This window comes from Salvia splendens, chromosome 1 (genome assembly GCF_004379255.2).
Source record: "Salvia splendens isolate huo1 chromosome 1, SspV2, whole genome shotgun sequence".
NCBI lineage: Eukaryota > Viridiplantae > Streptophyta > Magnoliopsida > Lamiales > Lamiaceae > Salvia > Salvia splendens.
Genome location: NC_056032.1, coordinates 45,732,770 through 45,759,583, shown reverse-complemented (window position 1 = coordinate 45,759,583; position 26,814 = coordinate 45,732,770). Strand labels below are relative to the sequence as shown.

The following is a 26,814-nucleotide window of genomic DNA, read 5'->3' as shown; positions in this document are numbered from 1 at the left end:
ATTAAAATTTCTATGCATATCGTATTTTACCGTATATACTTTGTAGTGCCGTATATATTGAATTTTTTGATATAGTACCACATGCCGATATAAACCAACAATACAATATATATTAAAATTTCATGCCATAAATACATGCTATGAAACAAGATTTTGGTATAATGATATTTTAGTACGATGTAACAAATTTTGGTACATCGTGAAAGTACAGTATATAGGATATTGGTACAACGTACCTAAAAGTCGGTACGGTTGAAATTGATCGTAATGGTATCATATTTACAAACTTAACTTATAATGAAACTATTTTTTTCTAACATGTTCATTAATATTTATATAATGATAAAAACACATAACATTTACAAATATGAAGAAGTTGGGTTTGTATAATGGATATAATTGGGCTTTCATTTCTTGGGCCAACACAGCCTTTCAACTGAGTATATATATCTACCTTAGCTGCTCCTCAATACTGATCCATTTTCATTTTCTCAACAGTAAACCAATTGCCGTTCCATTTATTTATTTCTACTCCTACTATTTTAGTTAACTTAAATTAGGAAGCTTCTATAGTATTTTGCTTGTTAAATTAACAAGCGATAAAATCAACTTTTAAGGGGTATTTGCTTGTAAATTCCTAAATTTTTGTTGAATTATGATATTGCATATCATTTTTAAAATCTACAAGTAAAGCTATTAAACTACATGTTTGATAAGTTGGTAATGCCTAGATATAGATACTTATATGACATTTTCAAATGTTTAGTATTATAGTTAACTTATCATGTAAGCCTGTGTTATTCTCTATGGTCCATCCAAGCCCGCATTTCTTATCTTACTTTGCAAATCTTCTTATATCCCATCTTTCTTATCAAACGAGCTATGATGTTGTCAATGTCATTACTTAATGACTTATTTACGTGACAATACAGATTAATTAAAACGACGTCACATCCAAACGTCATCGTTATTATACTCCCTCCGTCCCGGACTACTCGCACATTTCCTTTTCGGCACGGAGATTAAGGAATGAGTGTATAGCAAAGTCAACAATTGCGGCTGTAGGTGATAATTTTTACTAAAAATAGAAAGAGTGCAAATAACTTGGGACGCCCAGAAAGAAAATAAGAGCAAGTAGTCCGGGACGGAGGGAGTACTAAACTAAACAACTGTATTTGTTGCACTTCCTTCCATCCCGTTTCACATTTTATCCGTTCCATCTCATTTTTTATTATTAAATGAATCAAAAATAAATGAATAGAATTAAAATCCACGTGTCTACCCAAACCCTTCACTCTTGACTAGGCGAAACCGCACAAACACAGAGAAAAAGGAAGCGGGAATCCCCTTCGAAATCGCCATGGATAGCCGCGACGCCGTCGCCGCCTCTCCCAATCCCAAGCTCAAGCGCCCCTGCTACACCACCCATACCGAAAATTCGACCTCCGATTCCGATCATTTCGACGCGCTATTGGAGTCTCTCCTCCATTTCCGCGATTCCTCCGCGATCGCTCTCGACCTCGCCGTCGGTCGAATCGTCGAGTCCTGCCCCCGCGATTCCGAGAAGCAAGACGTCGTCGATCGCGCGCTCCGTCTCGGTTCCGCGCTCACTGAAGCGGCCAAGCGATCCGCTAGGAGGCTGGCTTCCATGCACAACGCCGCCGTTTGGGCTCTACCGTCCGATCTCACTATTAAGGTGATTTGCTACTTGAAGATCTAGGTAATAGGTAGTTCATAATTTTACAGATGCTTCTTCTACTGGATTGTGATTAGTTACGCCGAGATCGTGGTGGATCGATCTTCTATTAGCTTTTGATCCATTGAGCTGCATTACTGTTTGCGTGAGCGTGAACATTATATCAGTGTAAATAATGTGTTGCGGATTCTTTCTGTGCACAAGTTCACTTGAGTTAGTACTTAGTTACCTATTTTATGCATTGAGCTGGAATTGTAGGTCTTCCTGCGATTAGTTACGCCGAGATCGTGGTGGATCGATCTTCTATTAGCTTTTGATCAATTGAGCAACTGTCAACATTCTAGCAATGTAAATAATTTGTTGTGGATTGCACAAGTTCTCTTGAGTTAGTGACCAATTTTCTGAATTGAGCTGAATTTTAGGTATTCCTGCGCGGATGATGTTTTCTTACTGAATAGATAGAGTTTATCATATAAGAAGTTTCTATCACTTAGGTTTTTTATGTAGTTAAAGTAAGTGGAGGATTTATGATTCATGATGTTCGCATTTACTCTTTGTTCAGGTATTCTCGTTGCTCGATACACAGAGTGTGTGTCATGCTGCTGCTACATGCTCCTTCTTCAATAAGTGTGCTGCTGATCCATTGTGCTATGCCAATATTAACTTAACCACGACTGTTCCAAGGGTCAATAACGTAGTAGTTTCCACAATGATTCAACGAGCGGGAAAAGTACTGCGGTAAGGGCTATGACCATTTGTTTTTCTTTATATGAGCTCCTGGGAGAACTGTTTTCTGTGTCTGCTACTCTGCTCTATCTTAGAATGTCTGGATATGTGTTGTATTTCTTTTTTACTTCAGTTAGTGTGTGGGCTGAGATCATGCATCCTGGTCGATTCAATAGTGCATTTAGTTTAGTATTCCAGTACAAGAATTGGTATCTAACTGCTTTCAAGTTCGGTAATAATGACAATACGGATTCGAGAATCATCAGCGCTATGCTTCTTTTTAGCTTTTTTTTGTGATGCTTTATCTGGAAATGGCTGGCCATTGTGAAATGCTTGAATATTTGCATATCCTCATAGCCTACATCTATGTGAAAGGGGTATCTGCAGATGTTTAATACACGTGTTCACAATGCTGCGCCACGAACTTTGATCATCTTACCATTTGTAGGTCCCTTAAGCTTGGGATTGTCCCTAGCCCACCTGTTGCATCACTAGGTTTGTCCCAAACACTCGTTTATTCTATGAGAAATTCATCAGATACATCAGAATTTTCATGGAATGATAAAAGGCCAAGACAGGGAAAGGAGACATTTGTACTTACTAGGTCTTGCTTGGCACCATTGATCAGTGATGGTGGTGCTCCAGGGTAACTTTTGTTGCTTTATGGAGTATTTCTAGCATTTCATAAAAAGGTCTTTCCATTTACTGTTTTACTTATCTTCCTGTCTTCAATTTTCAGGGCTCTTCTGAAAAAGTTACACCTTTATAACATAGAAAGAATGGACAATGCAGCATTGGGAGCTGCTATATCAGCTTGCCCTTCTTTGCTTGATCTAGAAATTGTTGGCCTGTGAGTATCAATATCTATTTGTTGCTTAAATTGTAATTCTGAGTTGGTTTCTACGTCTTATTGCATTGTTATCTCTCGATGCACATATTCAGAGCGTCATACCTATTGGTGAACAAAATATTGTAGTATGTTTATACAGATATGTTGCATTAAGGATGAAACCCAAAAGTTAATTTGCCTGTCTGAGTAACAGTTGTTCTGACATGAGTATACATCTCCTTTGCAGACATGTGGAGCTGCGGCATACCCTGGAGTCTGTGAGTAGATCTTGTCCCCTAATAGGACGTCTATATTTTGAATCATCCGAAACAGGTGCATAATTGTCCAGACTTCAGCCACGTTTTGCAGGTCAAAAGAAATTTTTGCTCATGTGTTTTTTACCTCTCAGGTAGAGATGACAGCTTAACATTAGCAACATGCAATGACATAGTCAACAATTGCCCATATTTATCCTCATTAGCACTTCGAGGGTTTAAATTGCATGACCGTAAAGTCCGTGATCTTGTCAAGGTATGCTTCCTTTTCCTTTCATTCACCTTTTTGTATTCTCCCACTCGTCTTGAATAGGGTTGTTATTGTTATACTTTGTCCATGCAGGGATTGCGTAATTTGAAGTTTGTTGACTTTACAATGTCCTATGCCATCACTGGTGAATTTCTTAGGTATGTGGAGTTTCCTTGGATATTGAAGGACTTTTTCCCCTTTGTCCTCTTCATACACATGTCATCATTCATGTTTTTTACGTTCTGCTTGTAGAAACCTAGGTGGCAGTGGAGGTGGAAGCTTACTGGAAGTTTTGATTTTACGGGATTGTACGCATCTGAGAGAAGTAAGGAATTGAGTATTTTTAGTAAATACGACAAGAGTATATTACAAAATTGATTATATAGTTTTCAAAATTTAAGCTGTATCATTCAGGCAGAAGTTTCCAGGTTGCTTTCGGCGATTCTTGCAGGACGTTTCAAGCTTCTTAAGAACCTTGTCAGAATCCAATCTCACCGATGTCATAAATCTTAATATTTTCCATTTTTTTTTCCTGTGTCTTAAGTAATTATTTCTCATTGCCTGTTGATAGGACGTATCCAATTGAGAGGGGCTTGCATCTGATGACGACTGGTACCAGAGATGTTACACCCCAAGGTACATGCTGATATATGCTGTTGCCGCAACTTCGATTTTTATCTATTCGAACTACAGTGACGCAACAATTATGCAGTTTCATGTCTTTACGCGAGTTACTGGAAGAAAGGCCCAATCTAAAGGTGCATGCAGATTTTCCTGCCGAAGGAAGGTAACTAATTTTCTGTTCTTTGTACATGTGAACTTCGTATAGTAGATGTTTTTCCACTAGTTTACTCAAATATGAAGCCCTGTTTCTCAAGCTCAGTTTTGTGGAAGAGCCAATGACCAGCAGTGATGTCAACAACGATACCAACTCACCCTCTGGGGAATATGCATTCACTACCTCATCGGAGAGCAGTTATAATAGCGACCACAGTAGTGGCAACGAGGACTACCCTAATGCCGGGTTTCCAGTCCATGATGAGAGTTCAGATGAGGTGGATGATTTATAGAGAGAGAGAGATGTCAGCATCTCGGTCCAGTGGAACCGGCTGTATAACTGGTACAATCTCCAAGATGAAACTCATCAGGTCACGACTCACGAGATGAAACTGTTGCATAAATTAATCCACATGATGTTGCTGCTTTTTCAATTTAATGAAACCATGTTTCTGGTTATGAGGAATTCTGATTCGTAAACTTCATTGCAAGCTATCAGGTGTCCTGACTCCTCCTGTCGATACTCCTACACGCAATGCAAATTCAGTGCGATCCTTATTGCATTAACATGAGGATTTTCATTCTCCGAGCATTGTTGACCGTGGCAATTCATCGGCTGCTGCATAGATTGTGATTTTTTTTACAGGTCACCGGCTGGTGTATACACACTCACATTCCTGTTTACGAGGACCTGCAGATTGTCGTAAGTCTCGATTAGTTAGCTCAGGTTTCAAGCTTTGTTTATCCATTTGAACCTGCAGAAAGGATCATAGGAGTTACTTACATTAAGTTCTATTTATTATCTAAATCTCTATGGTTTTTGTTTTTGGGAGGTAATCTAAATTTCAATCGTTTTTTGCGTTGTATGCTCGATTAAATGGGTATACACCTTAATTTGACTTGGACTGATTTCGTCTTTTGCTTATAAACGATGTAAGTGAAACTCTAACTTAAAATATGATATGGAATTTACTAGTATATTAATAATTGATAAATTGGAATATATTTAACGAAATAAAAGGATCTAATAAAACTAAAAAACTCTAACTTGTCGGGAAAACAAATCGAAGTAAAAGGACCTGTAGTTATGTTTTGTGCTTGTCTTACATGATAAAGAAATAGCGAAATAAAAAGTAATCAAAATGAGATACCAAAGTAAAACCCACCCATTAATATAAAATGGCGAATATGTAAATCCCTCCATAATTTTTTAAAATTAAAAAATGTACCACATTTATTATGTTACCTTAATTCGGTCCTAACTTAGTTATTTTTTGCTATAGGCATGATGAATTATTAGTTACTCTCTTGGCGATGAAACACGGCTTAGTGTTTCGAGTCCATTCTGATGTATGATTGTAGAATGTGTTAATCGTAAGGAAAAAATCACTCGTATTTTTATGAGTGAACTTTTTGTTCATCAGACTAAACTATCATAGAGGCATATTCAAATGTTCAGGGCAAAAAGTTATGAGTGAACGTCTGTGTGTAGGCATACGGACAAAGAGCGGCCCCTGCGAGTAAACGTCGATGTATAGGACACGAACAAGAAGCAAGTCCTACATATGAAGTGAAAAGTTTCATGAATAAACTAAAAGACACTAGAAAGAAGGGATTTTGCGAATATGCTATTTGAGCAAAGAATGGATTTTCAACGTGTATCTCGTAAGAACTCCAAAATTAAACGTGTTTAGTACGGAGCAATTCTTTGGGATGAGTGACCCCCTAGAAAGTTTCTCATGAGCGTGTAAATGAAGACAAAATATGTTAAAAGACTTGTGTTATTATGCAAAGACAAATCAAGAAGTCTGGTCGTTACACATATTATTAGGTTAACTTATTTATTCACTTGTTGCACAAATACTCAATCCCCTTAAGTGGCACGTTTTCCATTTGAAGAAGTTCCACTTGAAATGACAAATTTCTAAAACTGAAATACCACTCTCTACTCCATTATCTTTTTCAATTAACACACAAAACTGATTTAACTAATACTACAAAGAATTTTATATCAGAATATAAATACTCCACTTAAATGGGACAGATGCACTAGTATAATTTATTGAGGTTGAATAATACATCAATAATTTATTAAAATAAAATTACTGTAAAATCAAATTATGATAATCCTACTCCACTAGACTAGACCAACATATTTCATCTTCCTTTGGCATTAAGTTTCCAATGCTAAAAGTTTGTTAAAATACATCTAAAGCCCATAATACAATATTTTAAAAAAACATTTATCCCATCAAGATTTAGGCCCAATTGAGCCCAGAACCAATAAATATGAACTAGAAAACCCTAGGGTTAAAGCTCGCGCCTTCATTCAACGAACGACGTATCTCAGCTTCCAAGAGCAGCGGCATTCGGCGATCTGCTTGAACCACGCCGTAATCTCTCGAATTCTCTATCCCTCAGATTTTCCTTTTAGAATTGCATTGTTAAATACGTAGATAGTCTTCTCCATTCAGTTCGAAATCAAATCGAGGTGAATTAGGTTAATATTTCCTCTTTGTTACAGAAAAATGGCGGACAAGGCAGTTACTATCAGGACCAGGAAGTTCATGACTAACCGTCTCCTCTCCAGGAAGCAATTTGTATGTATTGCCGAATTTCCCCCGATTTTTTGTAATTGATTGTCACAGTTTAGCTCACTGATTTGAAACTCTGTTTTCTGTTTTTGATTGTGTTGTAGATCATTGATGTATTGCATCCAGGAAGGGCCAATGTTTCTAAGGTTTGTTCTCGTTTAATTTATACGTTTTGTTATGTTATTGTAGTATTGTTCTTTTTTTGTACTTTTTTTTTCAATTGATTTTTAGCGGAAATGATCTGCCTTTATCAAAATTACGTCAATTTCTATATTCTTAGCAATGTTTCAATTGTAGGGCACAGTTATTCCTCCCACTAAATTCAGTGTTTATGTATAGCCGTATAGGGGGCTGTATTGAAATTGAATTACATATAGTGATAATGCTTTGAAGTTGCTTAGGTAGTTTCTGAGCAAATTTATAAGATTTGTTAACTAAGTATTTATGCCATTTGATATGTTTTTCTTTGATAGTATAAATGTAATTTCATTTACTTTTCCCCATTTGTTTTCGTATTCGCTTAGTTCAATATGTAATTGCTTTAGGCCGAGTTGAAGGAGAAGTTGGCAAGGATGTACGAGGTTAAGGACACGAATGCCATCTTTGTATTCAAGTTCAGGACCCACTTTGGTGGTGGCAAATCTACTGGTTTTGGCTTGATCTATGATTCTGTTGAGAATGCTAAGAAATTCGAGCCTAAGTACAGGCTAATCAGGGTAACAACCTCACTTTATTTGTATGTCTAGTTCAAACTGTTGTCAAGCATTTTGTTCATGTATGATATGTTCTTACTTCTTAATAAGTATTGACTGATTAGAAAAACAATCTTGGCCAGATGTTCAGTTTATACGTTCAATCTTTTGCTGCTGCCGTAATTGGCTACCATTGTTATGATCAGATTATCTGAATAACCTCTACAGTCATGAACTTCACACTAGTTATTTTCCTTATTCGGATAGTACATGTTTATGTGTGGAATTTTTGCTTGCAGAATGGTCTTGACACCAAGATTGAGAAGTCAAGGAAGCAGATGAAGGAAAGGAAGAACAGGGCAAAGAAAATCCGTGGTGTCAAGAAGGTGTGATATTGTATCCCTTCAACTAAATCGCTGTACCTTTACGTGTGCTAATCGCGTCTGTAATTTTTTTGCAGACCAAAGCCGGAGATGCTGCTAAGGCTGGCAAGAAAAAATAAGTTTTTGATATTTCACTTTTTTGGATTTGGAGTCGTGACGATTTTCTTATGACAGTATATTTTGTTTTATCTTAATGTTAATTTAGCTACTCGTTTAATGTTAAACAGGCACAATATTTTTGGATTGTTACTGAAGTCTCAAACTCTTGCTTTATCTGTATCATCAGAGTATTTTCCTTGCACACAATCATATGTTGCAAAGTTGCACACATTATTAACTATGTTGTCTATCAGAAATTGTGATTATGCCGTCGAAACATTACTAAACTGCCTGTTTTTATACACTCTATCCAAGTATTGCATGGTTTATAAATGTTCAAAAAATAAAAAGAGTTTTGTTTTTTATTCTCTTATATACTTCTTATTTGGGAGAGGAGAGGTTAAGTGTAATCAAAATCCCAGTTTTATGAAGTAATTCTCCAAATAAATGAAATATAGTGGAGTGAAAAATTTATGATTTATACTAACTAGTGTTTTAAAATTGGGATATTGGCACCTAATATCATGAAACTTTCAAAAAGTTGAGTTTTTATCATAAACTTTTAAATTAACAAATAATATCACGAACTTTATGTTGAGTTTGTTATTCTCCACCAACGAAAAAATTCTGGCAAATAATATCAAGATACGGATTTTTACATAATTTTTCGACAACAATTTCGAGAGTTTTAAGATTTTCAATATTTGAGAATAGTTTGTCTTGAAACACACTCTACAAATTTGTTCTTCAATCTATTAATATAGCCCGAATTTTTTCATTGATGGGAAATAACAAACTCAGGATAAAGTTCGTGATATTATTTGTCAATTTCAAAATTAATGGAAAACTCAACTTTTTGAAAGTTTGATGATATTAGGTGCCAATATCCCTTTAAAATATATAAATACAGGAATTTTTTTATTTTCTAAAATTTGGCATTATTAAATTTCATCAACCAATATCGATTTTATGGAATGAATTTTTATTTATGGGGGCTAAAGTGCAATTATTTCTGAGTAAAACCGAAGAAGAGTTGTTAGTTAGTTATAAAGAGGAAAATTAGGCGCTACGCCGTTGCTTCAACGGCAGCCATGTCCAGCACCCAGCCACCGGCGGCGATCCGCCCCTACCGCCTTCGTAAAATACTCTCCAACCACACCCTCGCCGTATCCTGCGTCAAATTCTCCAACGACGGCTCTCTATTCGCCTCCGCCTCCCTCGATCAAACCCTAATCGTCTACTCCACCCAAACCCTAACCCAAATCTCCCACCTAATCGGCCACTCCGAGGGCGTCAGCGACCTCTCCTGGTCCTCCGACTCCACCTACATCTGCTCCGCCTCCGACGACCGCACCCTCCGCATCTGGCTCGTCCGCACCGCCGAGTGCGTCAAGGTCCTCCGCGGCCACACCGACAGGGTTTTCTGCGTCAATTTCAACACGCAGTCCAATCTCCTCGTCTCCGGGGGCTTCGACGACACCGTTCGGGTTTGGGACGTCAAGACGGGGAAGGCGGTGCACGTGATCCATGCGCACACGATGCCGGTCACGTCCGCGAGTTTCAACAGAGACGGCAATTTGATCGTTTCCGGGAGCCACGACGGCTCGTGTAAGGTTTGGGATGCGGACACTGGGGCCTGGGTGAAGACGCTGATTGATGTCACGGTGCCGGCGGTGTCGTTTGCCAAGTTTTCGCCAAATGGGAAGTTTGTCCTTGTTGCGACGCTTGATGATAATCTTGTAAGTCTTTTTTTCAACCTCGATGTTGATTCGTGTATGGAATTGGAAGTATTAGGCTTTGCGTTATCGATTGTGTTAGATATGAGATGAAGAGATCATTGGCGAATCGAGCTTCCAAATTTTGAAATTTTTACAAAGCTCAATTGTTGATTCGTGTAAGGATTTTGAAGTATTAGGATTTGCATTATCAGTTGTGTTAGATGTGAGTTGAAGAGATAATTGACAAATCGTGCGTCCAAAATTTGCCTTGTTTTTACATGATTTGAAGTTAAAAGAGGGGAAATGTATTAGCTTTTTTTTTGTATCAAATCTGCTTATATGTAGGCGGATAGCATTTACAGTTTGCCTATTTATGCATATTAGAGTTTGATGTATGCTTAGAATGAGAGAAATGGTGAAAATATATTGAGCTTTTATGTATGGAGTTGGAAGTATTAGGCTTTGCATTATCAACTGTGTTAGATGCGAGTTGAGGAGATCATTGACAAATCGTGCTTCCAAATTTTGCTTTTGTTACAGGATTTGAACTTAACAGAGGGGAAATGATTTAGCTTTTTTCTGTATCAAATATGCTTTTATGTAGGCGGATAGTATTTACAGTTTGCCTATTTATGCATATTAGACTTTGATGTATGCTTAGAATGAGAGAAATTGTTAAAATTTCGGGTCTTTAGTGAATGCAACGACCATAGTTTGTATAAATTGATAGCATTTTGGTGGGTATAATTGGATTAATCACTGTAAGAGTTTATGTGTAGTGGTGGTGGTGCAATTTAGTTCTAACATATGAATTTTCTTGATTGCAGAAGTTATGGAACCACGCAGCTGGGAAGAGCATAAGGTTATATACAGGCCACACGAACAGAGTCTACTGCATAACTCCAACATTTTCTGTCAGCAGCGACAGCGAAAAGTTAATTGTCAGTGGCTCCGAGGATAAGTGTGTATACTTATGGAATCTACAGGGGAAAATGCTTCAGAAACTCGAAGGCCATACAGATACTGTTATTTCTGTAGCATGTCACCCCACATTGAATATGATTATATCTGCTGGACTTGAGAAGGACAAGACGGTGAGGGTCTGGGTTCAGCAATAATATATATCGAGACATAGTTAGCAAGCACTAGCAGGTTAGAGGTTTTTCTCTGTAAATGGCTAGAGTATCAATTTTCTATTCCTTTGGATGGTGCTTACGCTCAAATAGTAGAGTAGAATTATTGTTGCGTGATTTCTTAATATGCCTGAGCATTTGGATCTCCGTCCTCTGCATTTGTTTTTGAAACTGGTTTAAATTTGAATTGTACTATGCCAGTGTTTTCCATCATATAACGCTTCTTTTCTTTGCTTGGATATCGGTCGAGCCTTTGAGGTTGCTGTATCTTTAGCTTCTTTGTGATACTATACCTATTAGTGCCACAAAACATGTTTTTGCGGTGTGTGATGTATCTTCAGTCCAGCTTTCTGAATTTTGCATTGATAAAACAACGTGATAGAAAGAAATTGCTATGTAGAGGGTGACACTGTTTGCAACTGATGTCCAGGAATAGCATTTTCATTAATTTCGAATTTTCTTGTCTAGTAAATGTTGATATTTCCTGCCATCTATCTGGTCTTTTCTCACTTCATCATAATTAGATTATCATTTGACTTGACTTGATGTTTTGTTTAATAATAGAAGAAGTAATACGAATTACTGACTGAACACATTGGTTTCATACGTCAATGGTTGCATATCTATTATCATTCTTCCTCTATATCTATTATCTAGCTGAGTTAGGAAACCGATTGATTATCTGAGAATGAAATCTCAGCGATTTCTGTGAATGATATGAAATTCTTTATCTTGGACAGTTGAAATTCTTCAAATCATGGAGCTCTGTCAAACAGGGATTTAAGGAGCCGATTCCACCAATCATACTATCCGGAGCTATATGGTGACAACTCTTCGGATTAGACTATAATAACATCGTGAAGCTGATGAAGTTGCACCGTGCTGTTTTTAAGAAGATTGGCGGGCAAGGCAAGCAGTAGAAACATGAAATAGCTGCAGTTGCTTTGTAATGTGTAGTGGAAATTGTTGCTGCTAATTGAAACTCTCTTTTAAACCTTTTTCTTAGCTTGTTACTTTGTTTATAGAAATGAGTTCAAACAGAAGTAGTATTTAAATCAAGAGTATACCCTGTTTCGCTCAGGCAACATCATCATCATTCTATAAAAGGGAAAAAAACAAATGGTATATTCGAATTTAGTAATGATATCATAATGTACAAAAACCCCCACACATGACAAAAACCAAACAAGAACCTGAATCTATACTGCACTCTCTCCGTTCCTTCCTTTCCTTATCAATCGACTCATTTTTTATTTTGAAAAATTTCAGCGGGTAATTTTTATTTTTAGCAAAAAGTAATATCTCTCTTACTTGTGTTAGATACTCCATATAAAACATGCTTACAAATTTTTGGTGTCTAGAGAAAGAGACGGATGGCGTTGCCGTTGGAGAAGTCGTGCTAGCAATTCAGAGAGCAATTTATCGACGTTTCATAATAATTTAATGCGATTTTTCTCTTCTCTCTTTCTCTCTATGTTAGGTTAAGGTCCAATAATAATAAATATAGATAGCCCACAACTTATTTTCATAATTATTTGCTACTTTTTAAAATAATTAATTATTAAAATTAAAGTATAGTGATTAATTTATTTTATCCAACTTTCTGAGTCCCGTCACTTAAACACACAAACTTATGTGCAGATTCTAAATAAATTGTTCATTCTTTCCCTTTTAGTTTGTTTTATCCACTTTCTACTCATTAAATATTTAGTTATTTTTTCCCTCTACTTTACTTAAAATGACGTGTCATTCGGACTAGACTATAATAACATTGCCAAGCGGATGAAGTTACACCATGTACTACGTATCACTACAAAAAAAATGGTGTTTTGCAAGCACCAAAATGCTTGCAAATAACCAAATATGCTCGCAAAACGTCATTTTGTAAGCACTTTGCGAGCACGAAGGGTACTACCCATTTGGCTCGTCGCAAAAAATGCAAGCATTTTAGCAAGCACATGCTGAAAAATTTGCGAGCACATTGACCGGTGCTCGCAAAATGGCTTCAAAATCTAGTGGTCGAATTATTACTTTGCAAGCACCTTTTTTCCTTGCAAATTTGCTGAAACCTCTTTTGTGCTTGCATATGTGCTCGAAAAATAATTCCATTTTCTGAGCTATTTGCTAGCACAGCTGTGCTCGCAAACTGAGTACTATTTTTTTCTACAAGTTCGGTAATATTTTGATTTATTATTATTTTTTTCAAATTAATATTTGGGTTTATTTTTTAAAATTATACTATGAAATTAATCAAAAGAATGACAAAATTTAAATTTTACATAAAATTAAAAATATAGTTTTACACTTCAAACCAAACGAATGATTTGAATCTTCCAAAATGATAACTGTCAAACACCACTATTTCATAACTTGCAGACCATGAAGCTAGAATAGAAAAAAAAAACTCCCTTTTCTTCCATAAACATAGATGTCAAACCTAACACTCCCTAAATCTATGCACTTCTTCTCCTCCTCTCTTGAATTTGTTGACTACGGACCTTTACCAGCTCCCGCAATTTTTCGATTTCCTGCTGCATTGACAGAAACACTCATATTAACATAATCTAGGTTTAGGACCAATAATATACTTACTTCATATGTGGCTCCATACTTTCACTGAGATCAAGGAAACTCTCAAGAAATTAATACATATAACACAATGTGTAGGCCGTCAAAATCAGGTAGTTTAAGATCAATTTTCTGGTATGACGGAATGGTAGTTAAGGAAATCACACCCACTCAAAGCATATTCATTCATTTGCAGAAACATGAATTTTGCAAATGAGAAATGGTACAGTTAGGAGATATGTCTATTACCAGTTTGCAGCTTGAAAGACTACTTCAAAATGAAATATCCCCTTAGAACTAAAATCAGTGAGCTCAATAATCAAATTTGGTTTCTACCGCACATAAATCTCAGTAAATCAAAAGCTTTTGCAACTTATAAAGTTCGAAACGATGTTTATTTTCCAGCAGGAATGGACTCTTACCCCTTTGAAAATTTCTCCAAGTTTTTCACATCGTTACAATTTACATAGAAGTAAACAAATCTGCAAATGATGAAAATACATAAAAAAAAATACAAATAAAAGTGAAACCTTCAAAATCCACATGGAAATAACTAAGAAATTGAAAATCTAACCATAATTTCACCTAGAAATCAGATAAGTGTGTAAACCGATTGAGGATTTTGTAGTATTCACACAGTTGGCAGCTCCTAATCAATGAAAAACGAGGTGAGTTGATTTTATTGGGTTAGTTATATAACTTTGTGCCCTCTAACGGAAGCACAAATCTGCAACATGATATATTTTATACTCCATTTTTATGTACAATCACATGAAGATATGGGATCAATACTAATGTGTTTTTTATGATTGTGAGAAACAACACATAAACATAGCTGGAGCAATAGTGAATCTCCTTCAATAATCAATACCTATATTTATGGTTCTGTTTCTTAACTTTTCTTATAAAATTTAATCAACCTTTCTATTCCAGTCAAAATTTTGACTAGAGATGGGTTTAACAATGAACGGATGACTATAAAAAAATATAATTGTAAGTGAGCAGTGAGCAATCCATAGCTAACATATAGCTAAACGTCACCTCCCTATTTCTCAATATTGTTTAATGTATGGTTAACTCAATTATCTAATGCTACTAATGATTTAATTTATTAATTTCCAGTTTACAATGTAAAGAGTAAACAACATCAAATGAACATCACAATTGCATCGAACTCAATGCAATCTCAATCACGAAAGCAGTTAACCAACTCAACATTCCACTCAAATATGGATCACATATCTACATAATTCATTACAAAAGTCCAGAAGCAGTTCATTCACTAGAGTCTCGGCTTCAAGGGATCCAATTACTCATTCTCTCAATTTAAACAATCTGAAAAAAAAAGCAACAACAGAAACGCTAGAATCGTGAATCTAGGTGATAAATAAAGTAGATCAGAAAAAGCAATCTGAAAAAAATCAATAACAGAAACGCTGGAGACCTGGAGCAGAACATACCTGCTCTTCGAGAAGCTTTGCGCGGCAGCGTTTGTTCCTCTGATCGAATCTCGCCGCTAATAACTGTTCGAAGGCGCAGGGATGAAATGAATCAGAGAGCAGCAGATGGTTTCGTGAGAGATGATACGAGAGAGGGGGAGGTTTAGGGTTTCTTTAGGGAGAGAGATTGGCGGTGAGAATTTTGAGAATTGAGAGAGATGGTGAGAATTAGGCTGGGAAAAGAATTAGGCGGTGAGAAATTTTGAGAAGTATTTTCAGTGTAGGGTTTGCGGCCCATTATTTCACTGAGGAAATCGTAAAAGCAAGAAAATAGACAGGGAAAAAAGGAACGGAAAAAATGAGAAAGATAACAGTTGAAGAAATCGCAAACAAAAAAGAGAAGAAAGAGAATGAGGTGGAAAAAAAATGAGGAAGATGCATCTGGATAAGAGTTACTAGTAGCAATAATTTTGCAAGCACTATTAATTGTGCTCGCAAATTTACAAGCAGTGTAGCAAGCACAATTCGTTTACTAGAAAACTATTGATGTAAAAACTAAATTATTGTTTGCGAGCAAGTAAAAACTTTTGATGTAAAAACTAATTTATTGTTTGCGAGCACTACTTGCTCGCAAAATAGCAAGCAAGAGCTTTTTACTCGCAATTCTGCAAGAATTTGTGAGCACATGCTGTGCTTGTAAATATGTGCTTGCAAACAGGCGTTTTTTTTTTAGTGATATACGTCAGTCGCCACTCAACCTTTCTTGTTTTCGACTCGAGACTCTGTATAACATGGCCAAGGGCAAGCATCAATTCAGAGTGTGCAAATGTGTATATTGCTCATTGTTGAAAATTGAGTTGAAACTTTAAAGAGAAGTATTCAAATAAATAAAATGCCATGTTTTGCTCAGGTACTATCATGCTATAAAAGGAAAAACAAATGGTATATCTTCATATTTGTAATGATATCATAATGTACAAAAACCCCACACATAACAAAAAACCAAACACCAAAACTAAACTCAATACTATGCTACACTATTCACTCTTCCAAGCACACAACACAAGTGAAAAACCAAGACTATGTGAAGGTGTGTCTTTCCATCTTTGCCAATCCTCCGACGATGGCGCCCCCGGCTGCGCCTGCGTCCTAAACAAGAAGATGGCGCTGCCGGCGACGCTATCGAAGAGCCAGCCATGAACATCCCAAAACACCTCCACACAAACTCCATCCACAAAGATAGCCTGGTTGCCCCTAAACTTCCATTGAAGGTGAGTCACTTGCAACACTGCCTTCCTATCCACAAACACAGTCAAACACTTCCCGAATCTCTCATTCGGATCAAACTCGATTCTTATATCGTGCAAGCACCCCTTGGCACAAAACTGCGCCTTCGAATGGTACAATCTCTTCCCAAAAATGTGTTCTTTCCTAGCAAGAAAACTGGTCTTTGATGCAAATGGTGATGGATGGTGATCAATCTTGTTGTAGGCTTCACTCTTCAAATCTCCAAGAAGTAGGGAGAGTTCTTGGTTTAGTGCTATGGCTAGGTAGAATCCCTCTAAGGGCTCGGGGCTCGACCCGAACTTGGCTGAGGATAAGTCCCAGTAGATGTCTACCTTTGTGGAGTCCACCACCATTTTCTTGGACCCTTTTCTCTTGGAGAAGAGCCATGGCCTGATGTCCACTCTCCCTAGGCTGTCGCTGGCCGAGCTCTCGACCGCGATGCTCAGCGCCTGTGCCATGAGATTCTTGATCCATGTGACTGTGATGAAGCCAGAGAAAGAGTGGGAGTGGTGGTGGTAGATGCATGAGACAAGATTTTGAGCTCTGGTTGTGGTGGTTGTTGAGGGTGATGAATCTGCAACTTGAACTCCATTTTCACCAAAGCAAGATGGGAAATCCTTCATCATACCATTTGATTGAAGCCCTCTTGATCCTGGCTATTTATGAGAAGGGGAAATGATGAATCTTGAAATAATAAAAATCAAATCTTTGCTATAGATAGATAGATGGGATCAATTATTTGATATGATTGATCTTCCAAATAATCTTATCTCTTGAGAGATTGAAGAGAAGGAGAGAATCAAACCTACAAGATGAGATGGTGTTTCAAGAAGCATCAAACCATGTGTGATTCTTGAGTTGATTTGGCATCATAGAAGAAAAAGATTGGATTTTTATCTGGTTTCTTTGTTGATTCTTGCAGGATCAGAAAAGGAGAAGAGGATTCAGCTTCACAAATGTGATCTTAGCAGTATTCATATATATCACTTTTATAGAAGATATTTCAATTTTTTCAACTTTGGATAAAATCAAATAATGGTGATGGATAAAATAAGACAAAAATTCATTTCAAGATATAATTAAGGAAGAAACAGCATAATCCTTGGCACTGGCATGCCAGTGAATCATAACTTGAATCTTTTACCACAAGCCAAGATTCAATCTTTTTTAATAAGTTGGTCGAAATGTTACATTAGTATTTATTGCCAAGATTCAATTTCTTTTAAAAAAAAGTTATGGGGTTGGTCGAAATGTTACATTAATATTTATGAACCCAACTAAGGGTTATTAAAGAAGTGCAAATCCACCTAAATCAAAGTAGGTTTTATTTAATAGCTTTCTAATCATGTCCCATTTCTATCACCTAACATATTTTAACTCTATATAATACAATGATAAGAAATTGGAAAATTAATTGTAGTATGTGAGGGAGGTTGGGGTCCTCTTTTTGAGTTATATATATTGAGAAGATTTTTTAATATTTCCTATTAGAAAATTTGGGCCTCTTTTTGAGTTATATATATTGAGAAGATTTTTTAATATTTCCTATTAGAAAATTTGGGGGGGGGGGGGGGTTGTGAAAGATATAGATGCCTAAAAAAATAGGTTAGGGGCCTATTTTGACACTAAAGTAAGTTGGAAAATGATGTTCCAAAATGGTACATCCAACTATAACCTAAAAAATAGATTAGGAACCAAAATGCACTGTATTTTATTTCATTCATTTTTGCAAAATTTGAATAGATATGACAATTAACATCAATACTTAATTTTATCAACTGTCCCACCAATTTGGGTGATATCCCTCTCTTACAGCTTCAATGTAACACCATATAGTATTGTCACATTCTAAGTCGATTTACATATTTATTGTGACATATGGAAAGAAGTGACATACGAACTTAAGAAAGTAAATAGTTAAAGTGCCGATTAAATATTACAAAATTTTGACACATTTTGCAAATTTAAGATGATTTTTGAAAGACTAAAGGCTCATTTTGGTCCTTAACATATTGCGATTTTTTTTTTTTGGGTTCAAAACATTATCTTTTGAATTATTCGATCCCTCACAAATAAAAACGAGTCACATTTGGTCCATTTTGGACGGTTCCGTCAAAAAATTAACGGTCAATGAATTTTAATTACATTTTGACCGGATTAAGTTAATAAATACTCCCTCCGTCCTGGGCTACTCGCTCATTTCCTTTTCGGCTCGGAGATTAAGGAATGAGTGTATAGGAAAGTAAAAAATGACGGCTGTAGATGAAATTTTTTACTAAAAATGGAAAGAGTGCAAGTAACTTGGGACGCCCAAAAAGGAAATAAGTGCGAGTAGTGCGGGACGGAGGGAGTATATTTTATTAATGTCTAATATCTAATTAACCCAAATCTAATAAATTTATTTTGAATTTTGGAATGGGTGTTTTATCAAACACTTGGTGTGCAACCAAGTTTGTACCACTTCTTCTTGATCTCACCATTCCAAAGAAAACACAAATTGTTCCACCACTCCAGATTGTTTACAACAACACTACAATTAAGCTGATTGTTTACCATTCTAGATTTTTCATCATCTCAAACTTCATTACTTCAACTACTTAAATTTTATTTAGAATAAATGTAAAATGAAAATACAAAAATGAATTAATCAAATACTCTGAAATACTCCAACCCCTCATTCGCCCTCCCCGAAGTCATGGCCGCCGGCATCCTCACCTCCGCCGCCCTCCTCCTCTCGGCGCCACCAGCCTCATGCACCTCGCCTACAACCTCATCCCCATCACCGTCTTCCTCGGCATCTAGCTCGCCCAGGGCCTCTCCTTCGCCATCACCGCCGTCAAATACATCAAATCCAAGCAAAACCTCGCCAAATTCAAATCCGCTGGCGACTGCCCCTAGCTCAGCCTCGACGGGCTCATCCTAGCCCTGGCTTGTGCCTCCTTCATCCTCCTCATTAACGGCTCTGGCGACGAAACCGAATAGAAACCAACCAAGTCGATGACATTGAAATCGATTGACCAAATCGAAGGAAAAGTAGAAAAATCCTAAAATTCATCACATCAATTCCATCTGCATTCCTTATTTTTTTACCTCCAACAATCAATCACTTCAAATTCGGTCCATTAGAAATCAATTTAATCAAAATCTTGAAGCATTCACGGAAGGAAGGGTTCATAAAAGGAACAATTTCATTGATGATGAACTTGAGACACTGTAATACCTAGGGTTCTTCGTTGCGTCACTGAAAGGGGAAGAAGGAAGAAGATGAAAGAGAAATAAAAGTGCTTATATACTTTATTGCGTGCCTGAAAGAGAAAGAAGGAGAAGGAGGAAGGAAGAAGATGAATTGTTTATTTTCTACATAATGAAAAAATGTAATCAATATACATAATTGGGTCAAAATTGGCTTAACAGCCGTTGACCATTTATTTATCACGGCGCTGTCCATTTTGGACTGATTTCAGCCCGATTTCAAATGTGAGGGACCGAATAATTCAAAATATAATGTTTTGGACCAAAATCAAAAAATCGCAATATGTTAAGGATCAAAATGGGCCTTTAGTCTTTTTCAAACATCTTAATAATATCACCATTTTTCATATATAAATAGTAAAGCATATTTTCGATGTTTTTTAGATTATTAATGAGTAGACTTGTCATAAAAAATATCAAGGTCATGTGTAGTCACACTTTCAGCTCAATAAATAAAATTTCGCGCATAATTGACAATTCATAAGGCACCCGCAACGCGTTACGCGGGCGCGTTCCGTCACGGGGAACGGGATGGCGGCGCGACGCGTTGCGGCGCCCCGTCTCGTCCCGATCCCGTCCGGCGTCCCGTCACGGCTTGACGAGTGACGAGCCTTCTCGCCACGCGCCGAGGCGACGTGGGGCTCCCAGGCACCATGTGTGACGCCCACTCGCTGCCCGCGAGTGGGCATCGTCACGCTGACGCAATAAATAATTTTTTTTTAAAAAAAATCGAATTTAAAAAATAAAAATAAAAAATAAAAATTGTAAACGGTAATATTACCGTTTAATTAGCCTTTTTAATTTTTTTTACTCTATAAATACTCTTAATTCATCCTCATTTCACACACAACTACACATCTTCTCTCCCCAAATCATCTCCATTTCCTCTCCAATTTTCATCTAACATCTCATCACAAAATGTCCGGCGACGGAAACTCCGGCGGTGGCAGCTCCGGCGCGTGGGAACTCAACGCGTTCGGCGATTGGGGGAGCATGTACAACACATTGGGTGGTTCCGGTTCGTCGACGCCGGGCACCCAGGGTTCGTCGACGCCGGGGGGTACCAACCACCCAATTTTGACGTGGATGCATACGCTCGTCCCTCTGCCCCGCGGTATTCGCATGGATTATCCCAGATTCGGGAGGATTATTCCGTTGAACCCACTCCGGGAGGAGGCCGAGACGGTGGAAGCTCCAGGGCAGAAGCGGAGGCGGGCGAGGAGGAAGAGGAGAAGGAGGAGGAGGAGGAGGAGGAGGAAGAGGAGGAGGATCTAGGCCGGCATCCGTACAGCAGCAAAGAAACGATGGAGGTGTACAACGCCTGGATCCGTGTTTCATACGATCCCATCGTCGGGAATCAACAAAGCCGGAAATGTTTCTGGGAAAAAGTCTCCGAGGCCTACCACCAGATTAAGCCGAAGGGGTTCGGCCACCACACATATAGATGCTTCGCGCTCACTTTGACCGAGTCGACAGAGAGGTCAAAAGATTCTGCGACATCTACACGAACGAAACGGCTCAGTACCAAAGCGGATCCACGGGCACCGACATTCTGAGGTCAGCTTTGCGCGTCTACCACGACGACACCGGCAAACAATTCAAATTTGTTGATGTTTGGCAGGTCGTCAAGGACGAGGAAAGGTGGGCCTACGGTGTCCGTTCCAGCTCGGGCTCAACCTCCAAGCGCGCGAAGCACACGACGAGTGGCCAATACTCGTCTGGTGACGCCGGTGAGGGCAGCGGCGCTCAAGAGGGTGCCTCGCAGGAGGTTGAGGGCATGGCCGGCGATGCCGGGGGATCCTCCCATGGGCGCCGTCGGCCGCAAAGGACCAAGGCGGCGAAGACGGCTAGAGCGAGGAAGGGCCGAGGAAAATCAAGCCAGGCTGGCTCGGGCTCGGGGGAGGCTCGAACTCCCTTATGGCCATGTACATGACCGCCACAATGGCGGACACTTCCCGCTTTACGCCCGCCCAGTACCAAGCCAGGTGGAACGGAATTGTCTTTATGGCAGCCCAACTTGGCCTTCCGCCTCCTACCGGCTTTAGTGCACCTCCACCGCCTTCGGGGGATGATTTGACGGCGGAGTAGTTTTTTTATTTTCTATAAAATTATATTTTAAATTATGCCACATTTATTTTTTTAGGATTTTAATTATGTGTTTTTTAATTTTTTAACTTTTAAGTTGCATTTTTATTTTATGTTGTAATTTTATTTTATTGTTAATGAAGTGTGTTTTTTATTAATTGAATTTGTTGGAAAAAAATAAAAAAAATGAAATTGAATGAATAGTAATTTAAGGGTCGGTTAAGGGACGGAGGGTTGCAGGTTCCGTCCCTTAGTTAAGGGATGGAGTAAAAAAGTACAGTGGGACCCGCAAATAGTATTTTAAGGGATGATATAGTGACAGCGTTGTGGATGGCCTAACCATGGAGAATATTTTCCTTTATTGATAGTCTTTAGAATAAGTCCCAAGGTGAAGATCCTAACATAGTATAATGAATGGAATTATTCAGATTTTGAAAATAAAGACCAAAAAATAAAATATTAATTGGATGGAAATGAATATGCATCATATGAAATGAGGAGAATACATTGTTGATGTTTTTGTGCCTCAACTTTCTTGTACCTAAATTCATGGTACAACCCGACAACAACACATTTCATTTCCAATTATGAGATTTTAATAAATTTTCCAAAAACAAATGCGACTATCTTGTAGTATTAAAAACCCTTCATTCCTAAGCATTACTAATTGCTCCTTTTACATAATGATGATGCCAAGAACTTGATGACTTCTCAAACCAAAATAGGGAGTTCTATTATAGTTTTCTCTTTTTCCTGAGTTTCTTTCTTTTTTTTTATAAAAAAATAAACTCCTGTATGAAGGAGGAAATTACGAATAAACTCCTATAGAAAGTAGAAAAATGACAACTGATGTCAAGAGAGCTTAAACTCGGCACCTCGTACAATAATGTCTAAACTCTTTGCCGCTAGGACAAAGGCTCTGAACCTCTTTTTTTCCTGAGTTGAAGCAGCACTTTGTGTCCCAACATTTATAGTTCCAAGTTCCTTTAACGTATTGGTCCATTATACTGTGTCTTATCGATGTCGTATCAATACAATGTAGCTACGTAGAGATTGAATGACTAAATAAAAAAATGATACTTTAAAAAAAATTATATGGAATAATAAATAATTATTCCAAATTGAAAGGACATTGTACCTAATCATTGCCCTAAACAGCTAGAATGATGAAGAATGGGGTAATTAGCTTGCCTCAGCATCCAACAATTTCCAAATTAAATTAAATATAGATGATTGGCAACATGTATTTTCAAGCCTACCACCTCACATGTCCTTAATGAGTAGCCAAATTCATTTAGACATTAACATGCCATGTGCTATTTATTTCTGTAGCTTTCCTTGAAAAATAACTCTTCATTACTCCTCTTTGGTACCATACAATTTTGGAAATGCCCAACTCTATAATATACATACCAAATTCTCATATCACAACACTCCTTTTAGAACTAGAAATCTATCAAGGCCTATGTAGTTTGTTTATGAGTAGTATATCAAGGGTATGTTCGGTATTTATATTTCGATGGGATAAAGGTATTTATCGTTCGTCGGTCTGTTATTTGGTATGCAAGTTAAATTATCTCTTGATCCGTGTTATCTTTACGGGCTGCTTGTTTTCCATGTTTGGATATAATTCAAATTTAAATACAGAGTATTGTACCAAATACATAATTTAAAACACAGTCATGCCATCTTAATCACATAAAACTATGTAGTAGTAGTACTAGTATGTCTTATTTATTAACTAATATGGCAATTCTCAACTTGACTACCAAAATGGGACCTAAAATGATCATGCTTGTAAAATAAATAAATAATTCCCCATACACATTGAATAATTTTGCAAGTCAGTATCATGTCCATCCCCATGGTATGATAAATCTCTATCCTATATTGCACAAATAGTAAATCCAAACACAAGAGAGTATACGAATATAGTGCATAAGTCAAATATAAATGTCAATCTAAAAGGTAAAAGCCAGATACTGACATTGTAATAAGAGTAGACAGAATCAATCTTCATCAACCTCGGTAACCTTTCCACCAAAGGGATCGTGAGAAGGACCAGTGTCCTGACCAATATGACGCTGCACCAACCGCTGCAGATCAGCCATAACCTTCTGCTCGCGCTTGGCCTTCTCCTCGTAGTTAAACATTGCAAGGGCTCGTTTGTCCTCAGCACTGTACACCTGGTTTTCTTTTCTTATACGAATGGCATTCATCCTCTGGTGTCTACTACCACTCATCACATATCCGAGAGTCTCAAACTTGGAAATTTCGTCAGCAGAAAGCCCCACTTCTCCTCTACGAGGGATACGTTTCCCTTGCTGAACATACTGAGCAATGGCATCACCTTCACCAGGCCTAAGCGCACCACCATAGCTAATGTGCCCTTCCGCCCTCGGCAGAGGCATTGGTCCAACCACTTCCTCCTCATCTTCCAAGTTTTGTTTCTTCCGTGACTCGATCATTTCCTTAAACTTAAGTATCTCTTCATTAACATCATCATCAACTATGACCTCATTTGCCTTCTTCTCTGTTAAGTCCTCCGCGTCAGCTTCCAAATCAGGAGCACCCTCACTTGAATGTGAAATCTCAATATCCGTGTCTTTCTTCTTCTTGCTTCCTTTCGAGGATGATCTCCGACTGCACTTCTTCAACTTCACATCTTCACTCATATCAGAATCCTCATCTCCGCTCTCACTTTCACTTGTTTTTGCTTTCTTCCTACTGCTTCTCTTTCTCCTGTGACTTCTCTTACTACTCTTTCTTCTCCTCCTTCTCCGTTCTTCCTCACAATCATCCGAGCTCGATTCTTCCTCGGACTCGCTTCCACTCTCGGATAACGATGGCGATCTCTTGCTTTTCTTCCTAGAGACATGTTTCCTACCCTTCCTCGACCTAGAATCATCGGATTCGGATGCGGATTCGCTTCCACTCTCAGATAACGATGGCGATCTCCTGCTTTTCTTCCCAGAGACAGATTTCCTACCCTTCCTCGACCTAGAATCATCGGATTCAGATGCAGAACCATCCGATTCAGATTGACTCTCTCTCGGTTTTTTAACTTCCGCTTTCAACACCTTACCATGTTTCTCATCTTCACCTCCAAAATCCTCTTCCGGATCTGCATCCGAATTTTCATCTGGTCCCCTAGGGGGGCTAGGAGTGCAATTCCAAATACAATTTTTCAGCGACTTTCTCAATTTTTGACGCTTCAGCCGGCGGTACTCTTCGTAGGGGAGGCCTTTCAATTCCTCATCAGAATCAGATTCAACATGCTGTTCGTTTCTATTATCTCGATCTAGATAAGATGTTTTCGTATTATCATAGCTATAATTCCTTCTCTCGCCCGAATTTCTGGTGCCTTCGATACTAGGGTAAGAGTAATCCGGAGAAGAACGACGGTACCTGTTATAACCGTTTCCGGTGGGGCTCCGGCTGAAACGACGGCCGCGGCTCGGACCTCCCCTGTGGCTGGGGCTAGGGCTGCGGCTGTAGCTTCGATTGCGCCGAGGATAGCTGCGGGAGTCCGGTGAATATCCACCATTGCGGCGGTGGCGATCGGGGATTTCTGAAATTCTTCCCATTGCGGATTTCAGAATGATACGAAATAGGGAATTAGGGGTTTTTGAATTACTCCGTATAAGAATACTGTATAATTCTGATTTTTTTATCCCCAATCTTAAAATCCATCAATATATAAGTATATCGGAAAAAAATGAGAATGAATATTGAAAACAAATAATTCAATATATCAATACTTCATAATTTATTTTTTTAAAAAATAATTAAAGTGTGATATTTTATCTAAAACATGGGAAATTTCAAAATTTTAAGATAATTAGTTAGACTTAGAATCACTATCCCATTAGCTTTGGTGAAATATTTCTTCTCAAATTTGATCATATATTCTACTAGTCCTATACACTTTTTAACCTTGGCCCTATCTTTGATTAAATGTTTCTTCTCAAATTTGATCATGCTTATATAAAACTTGGCCCATTTGAGTATTTTGTATTTTGGGCCTACGCTCATACAATGATAACTACGAGTATCTTTTACATGAATATATTTCCAAATATTTTTTTATTTAAAATAAAGCAAAAACAAAATTTTCTGGATTAGACAACCTGGAAAATTAATTTTAGGAAAACCGCTCAATTTTAGACTTCGAGAAAAAAAAATATTGAGCGTGGATAGAATATGAATTATTGACATATGAAATAATAAAATATCACATATCGATTTAAAGAAATAATTGAGTTCACCGTGTTTCATTGTAACTAATCCACTTATCACCAATTAGTTTTGAATTAAAGCCCTATATTTTTTTCATCATTAATACATCTTATTGAATAAAGAAAGCCAAACAATATCTTGTCTTGTGAAGATTGCTCTTGCTCATTGCTTTAAGAAGAAGCCACTCTTGAAGTAATTACAAGTGGCAATTTTCATCCAAAACTTAATGCTATTTGTGGAGTTAATTAGGCCATCTTTACTTGGGTCTTGGAACACCATCACTCATAACTACCTCCTAATCCACACTCCACTTAATTAAAATGTCAACAAGAAGATATCTACAAATAGGTCTTAGGAAATCAAAAAAAAAAAAAGAAGAAAAAGGCCATCATCTAACAAATCAAGAATTACTCAAATCATGAAGTATAATGATATGGCCTCTCAAATCAAAGCAAAGAAAGTGTCTCTTGACTTAAGAAAAAATTAAAAAGATGGGCATGATTACAATTTACACTAATCAAGCTAGGTGATAGAGTATCAAATTTGTCAATTGACTACAAATCTAATTAAACTTTACCACCTCCTATAATTAGAGAATAAATAATATCTGTTGTTGTGATAGGGACTTCACACCAATACAAAAAAAGATTTATTAAAGAAAAAGGATAGTAGTATGATTTTATTACAACATTCTTGGCTGCAACATTAGTGAAAAAAAAGTAGATTTAATGAAACAGTGGTGATGTCCAAATTTATTTTTAATCTCATGGGA

The 26,814-nt window shown here is 37.5% G+C and overlaps 5 protein-coding genes and 1 long non-coding RNA gene across 14 annotated transcripts; 3 read left to right on the top strand and 3 right to left on the bottom strand.

The window, feature by feature from the left end:
* The first annotated feature begins 1,247 nt into the window (after nucleotides 1-1,247).
* LOC121802203 (F-box protein SKIP17-like) lies at nucleotides 1,248-5,390 on the top strand. 3 transcript variants are annotated; one of them, XM_042201823.1, is made up of 13 exons: nucleotides 1,248-1,696; nucleotides 2,259-2,434; nucleotides 2,871-3,068; nucleotides 3,162-3,272; nucleotides 3,499-3,584; nucleotides 3,661-3,782; nucleotides 3,870-3,934; nucleotides 4,029-4,101; nucleotides 4,178-4,253; nucleotides 4,348-4,412; nucleotides 4,489-4,563; nucleotides 4,660-4,924; nucleotides 5,053-5,390. In XM_042201823.1, exons 1-9 carry the CDS (start codon nucleotides 1,361-1,363, stop codon nucleotides 4,244-4,246), a joined length of 1,236 nt encoding a protein of 411 aa, XP_042057757.1. In that variant the 5' UTR covers nucleotides 1,248-1,360; the 3' UTR covers nucleotides 4,247-4,253; nucleotides 4,348-4,412; nucleotides 4,489-4,563; nucleotides 4,660-4,924; nucleotides 5,053-5,390. The 3 variants fall into 3 exon arrangements, with proteins under 3 accessions (XP_042057757.1, XP_042057739.1, XP_042057746.1); XM_042201812.1 differs by having other exon boundaries at nucleotides 1,249-1,696; nucleotides 4,191-4,253; XM_042201805.1 differs by having other exon boundaries at nucleotides 4,191-4,412.
* Nucleotides 5,391-6,810: 1,420 nt separating this feature from the next.
* Nucleotides 6,811-8,501, top strand: LOC121802194 (40S ribosomal protein S24-1). The gene is made up of 6 exons (XM_042201793.1): nucleotides 6,811-6,946; nucleotides 7,078-7,153; nucleotides 7,252-7,293; nucleotides 7,693-7,863; nucleotides 8,139-8,225; nucleotides 8,300-8,501. Exons 2-6 carry the CDS (start codon nucleotides 7,082-7,084, stop codon nucleotides 8,339-8,341), a joined length of 414 nt encoding a protein of 137 aa, XP_042057727.1. The 5' UTR covers nucleotides 6,811-6,946; nucleotides 7,078-7,081; the 3' UTR covers nucleotides 8,342-8,501.
* An 839-nt stretch (nucleotides 8,502-9,340) lies between these two features.
* On the top strand, nucleotides 9,341-12,231 carry LOC121802185 (COMPASS-like H3K4 histone methylase component WDR5B). Its single transcript, XM_042201782.1, has 3 exons — nucleotides 9,341-10,060; nucleotides 10,867-11,191; nucleotides 11,913-12,231. The coding sequence occupies exons 1-2, from the start codon at nucleotides 9,413-9,415 to the stop codon at nucleotides 11,155-11,157; spliced, it is 939 nt and encodes a 312-aa protein (XP_042057716.1). The 5' UTR covers nucleotides 9,341-9,412; the 3' UTR covers nucleotides 11,158-11,191; nucleotides 11,913-12,231.
* Nucleotides 12,232-13,431: 1,200 nt separating this feature from the next.
* Nucleotides 13,432-15,658, bottom strand: LOC121802172. Of its 4 annotated transcripts, none has more exons than XR_006050746.1 (4): nucleotides 15,201-15,658; nucleotides 14,315-15,075; nucleotides 14,163-14,222; nucleotides 13,432-13,700 (listed from the first exon to the last, which is right to left on the bottom strand). It is a non-coding gene; the product is annotated as an uncharacterized LOC121802172 (long non-coding RNA). The 4 variants fall into 4 exon arrangements; XR_006050744.1 differs by having other exon boundaries at nucleotides 13,432-13,703; nucleotides 15,201-15,657; XR_006050745.1 differs by having other exon boundaries at nucleotides 13,432-13,703; nucleotides 14,326-15,075; nucleotides 15,201-15,657.
* A 445-nt stretch (nucleotides 15,659-16,103) lies between these two features.
* On the bottom strand, nucleotides 16,104-17,639 carry LOC121802146. Of its 4 annotated transcripts, none has more exons than XM_042201730.1 (2): nucleotides 17,272-17,639; nucleotides 16,104-17,118 (listed from the first exon to the last, which is right to left on the bottom strand). In XM_042201730.1, exons 1-2 carry the CDS (start codon nucleotides 17,300-17,302, stop codon nucleotides 16,217-16,219), a joined length of 933 nt encoding a protein of 310 aa, XP_042057664.1. In that variant the 5' UTR covers nucleotides 17,303-17,639; the 3' UTR covers nucleotides 16,104-16,216. The 4 variants fall into 4 exon arrangements, with proteins under 4 accessions (XP_042057664.1, XP_042057672.1, XP_042057679.1 ...); XM_042201738.1 differs by having other exon boundaries at nucleotides 16,104-17,122; nucleotides 17,276-17,639; XM_042201745.1 differs by having other exon boundaries at nucleotides 16,104-17,122; nucleotides 17,272-17,638.
* A 5,940-nt stretch (nucleotides 17,640-23,579) lies between these two features.
* On the bottom strand, nucleotides 23,580-25,492 carry LOC121802135 (NF-kappa-B-activating protein-like). The gene has a single exon (XM_042201717.1). It carries the CDS (start codon nucleotides 25,388-25,390, stop codon nucleotides 23,813-23,815), a length of 1,578 nt encoding a protein of 525 aa, XP_042057651.1. The 5' UTR covers nucleotides 25,391-25,492; the 3' UTR covers nucleotides 23,580-23,812.
* Between the last annotated feature and the right edge of the window lie 1,322 nt (nucleotides 25,493-26,814).

What these genes read in the sequence shown, in the direction of transcription:
- LOC121802203 (XM_042201805.1), top strand. Translation starts at nt 1,361, where the DNA reads ATGGATAGCCGCGACGCCGTCGCCGCCTCTCCCAATCCCAAGCTCAAG. An exon ending in GATCTAGAAATTGTTGGCCT is followed by an intron (nt 3,273 to 3,498) that starts GTGAGTATCAAT and finishes TCTCCTTTGCAG; the next exon opens with ACATGTGGAGCTGCGGCATA. An exon ending in ATTGTACGCATCTGAGAGAA is followed by an intron (nt 4,102 to 4,190) that starts GTAAGGAATTGA and finishes TGTATCATTCAG; the next exon opens with GCAGAAGTTTCCAGGTTGCT.
- LOC121802146 (XM_042201730.1), bottom strand. Translation starts at nt 17,302, where the DNA reads ATGCTTCTTGAAACACCATCTCATCTTGTAG. An exon ending in AACACCATCTCATCTTGTAG is followed by an intron (nt 17,119 to 17,271) that starts GTTTGATTCTCT and finishes ATAAATAGCCAG; the next exon opens with GATCAAGAGGGCTTCAATCA.
- LOC121802185 (XM_042201782.1), top strand. Translation starts at nt 9,413, where the DNA reads ATGTCCAGCACCCAGCCACCGGCGGCGATCCGCCCCTACCGCCTTCGT. An exon ending in CGACGCTTGATGATAATCTT is followed by an intron (nt 10,061 to 10,866) that starts GTAAGTCTTTTT and finishes TCTTGATTGCAG; the next exon opens with AAGTTATGGAACCACGCAGC.
- LOC121802135 (XM_042201717.1), bottom strand. Translation starts at nt 25,390, where the DNA reads ATGGGAAGAATTTCAGAAATCCCCGATCGCCACCGCCGCAATGGTGGA.
- LOC121802194 (XM_042201793.1), top strand. Translation starts at nt 7,082, where the DNA reads ATGGCGGACAAGGCAGTTACTATCAGGACCAGGAAGTTCATGACTAAC. An exon ending in CTAAGTACAGGCTAATCAGG is followed by an intron (nt 7,864 to 8,138) that starts GTAACAACCTCA and finishes TTTTGCTTGCAG; the next exon opens with AATGGTCTTGACACCAAGAT. An exon ending in AAATCCGTGGTGTCAAGAAG is followed by an intron (nt 8,226 to 8,299) that starts GTGTGATATTGT and finishes ATTTTTTTGCAG; the next exon opens with ACCAAAGCCGGAGATGCTGC.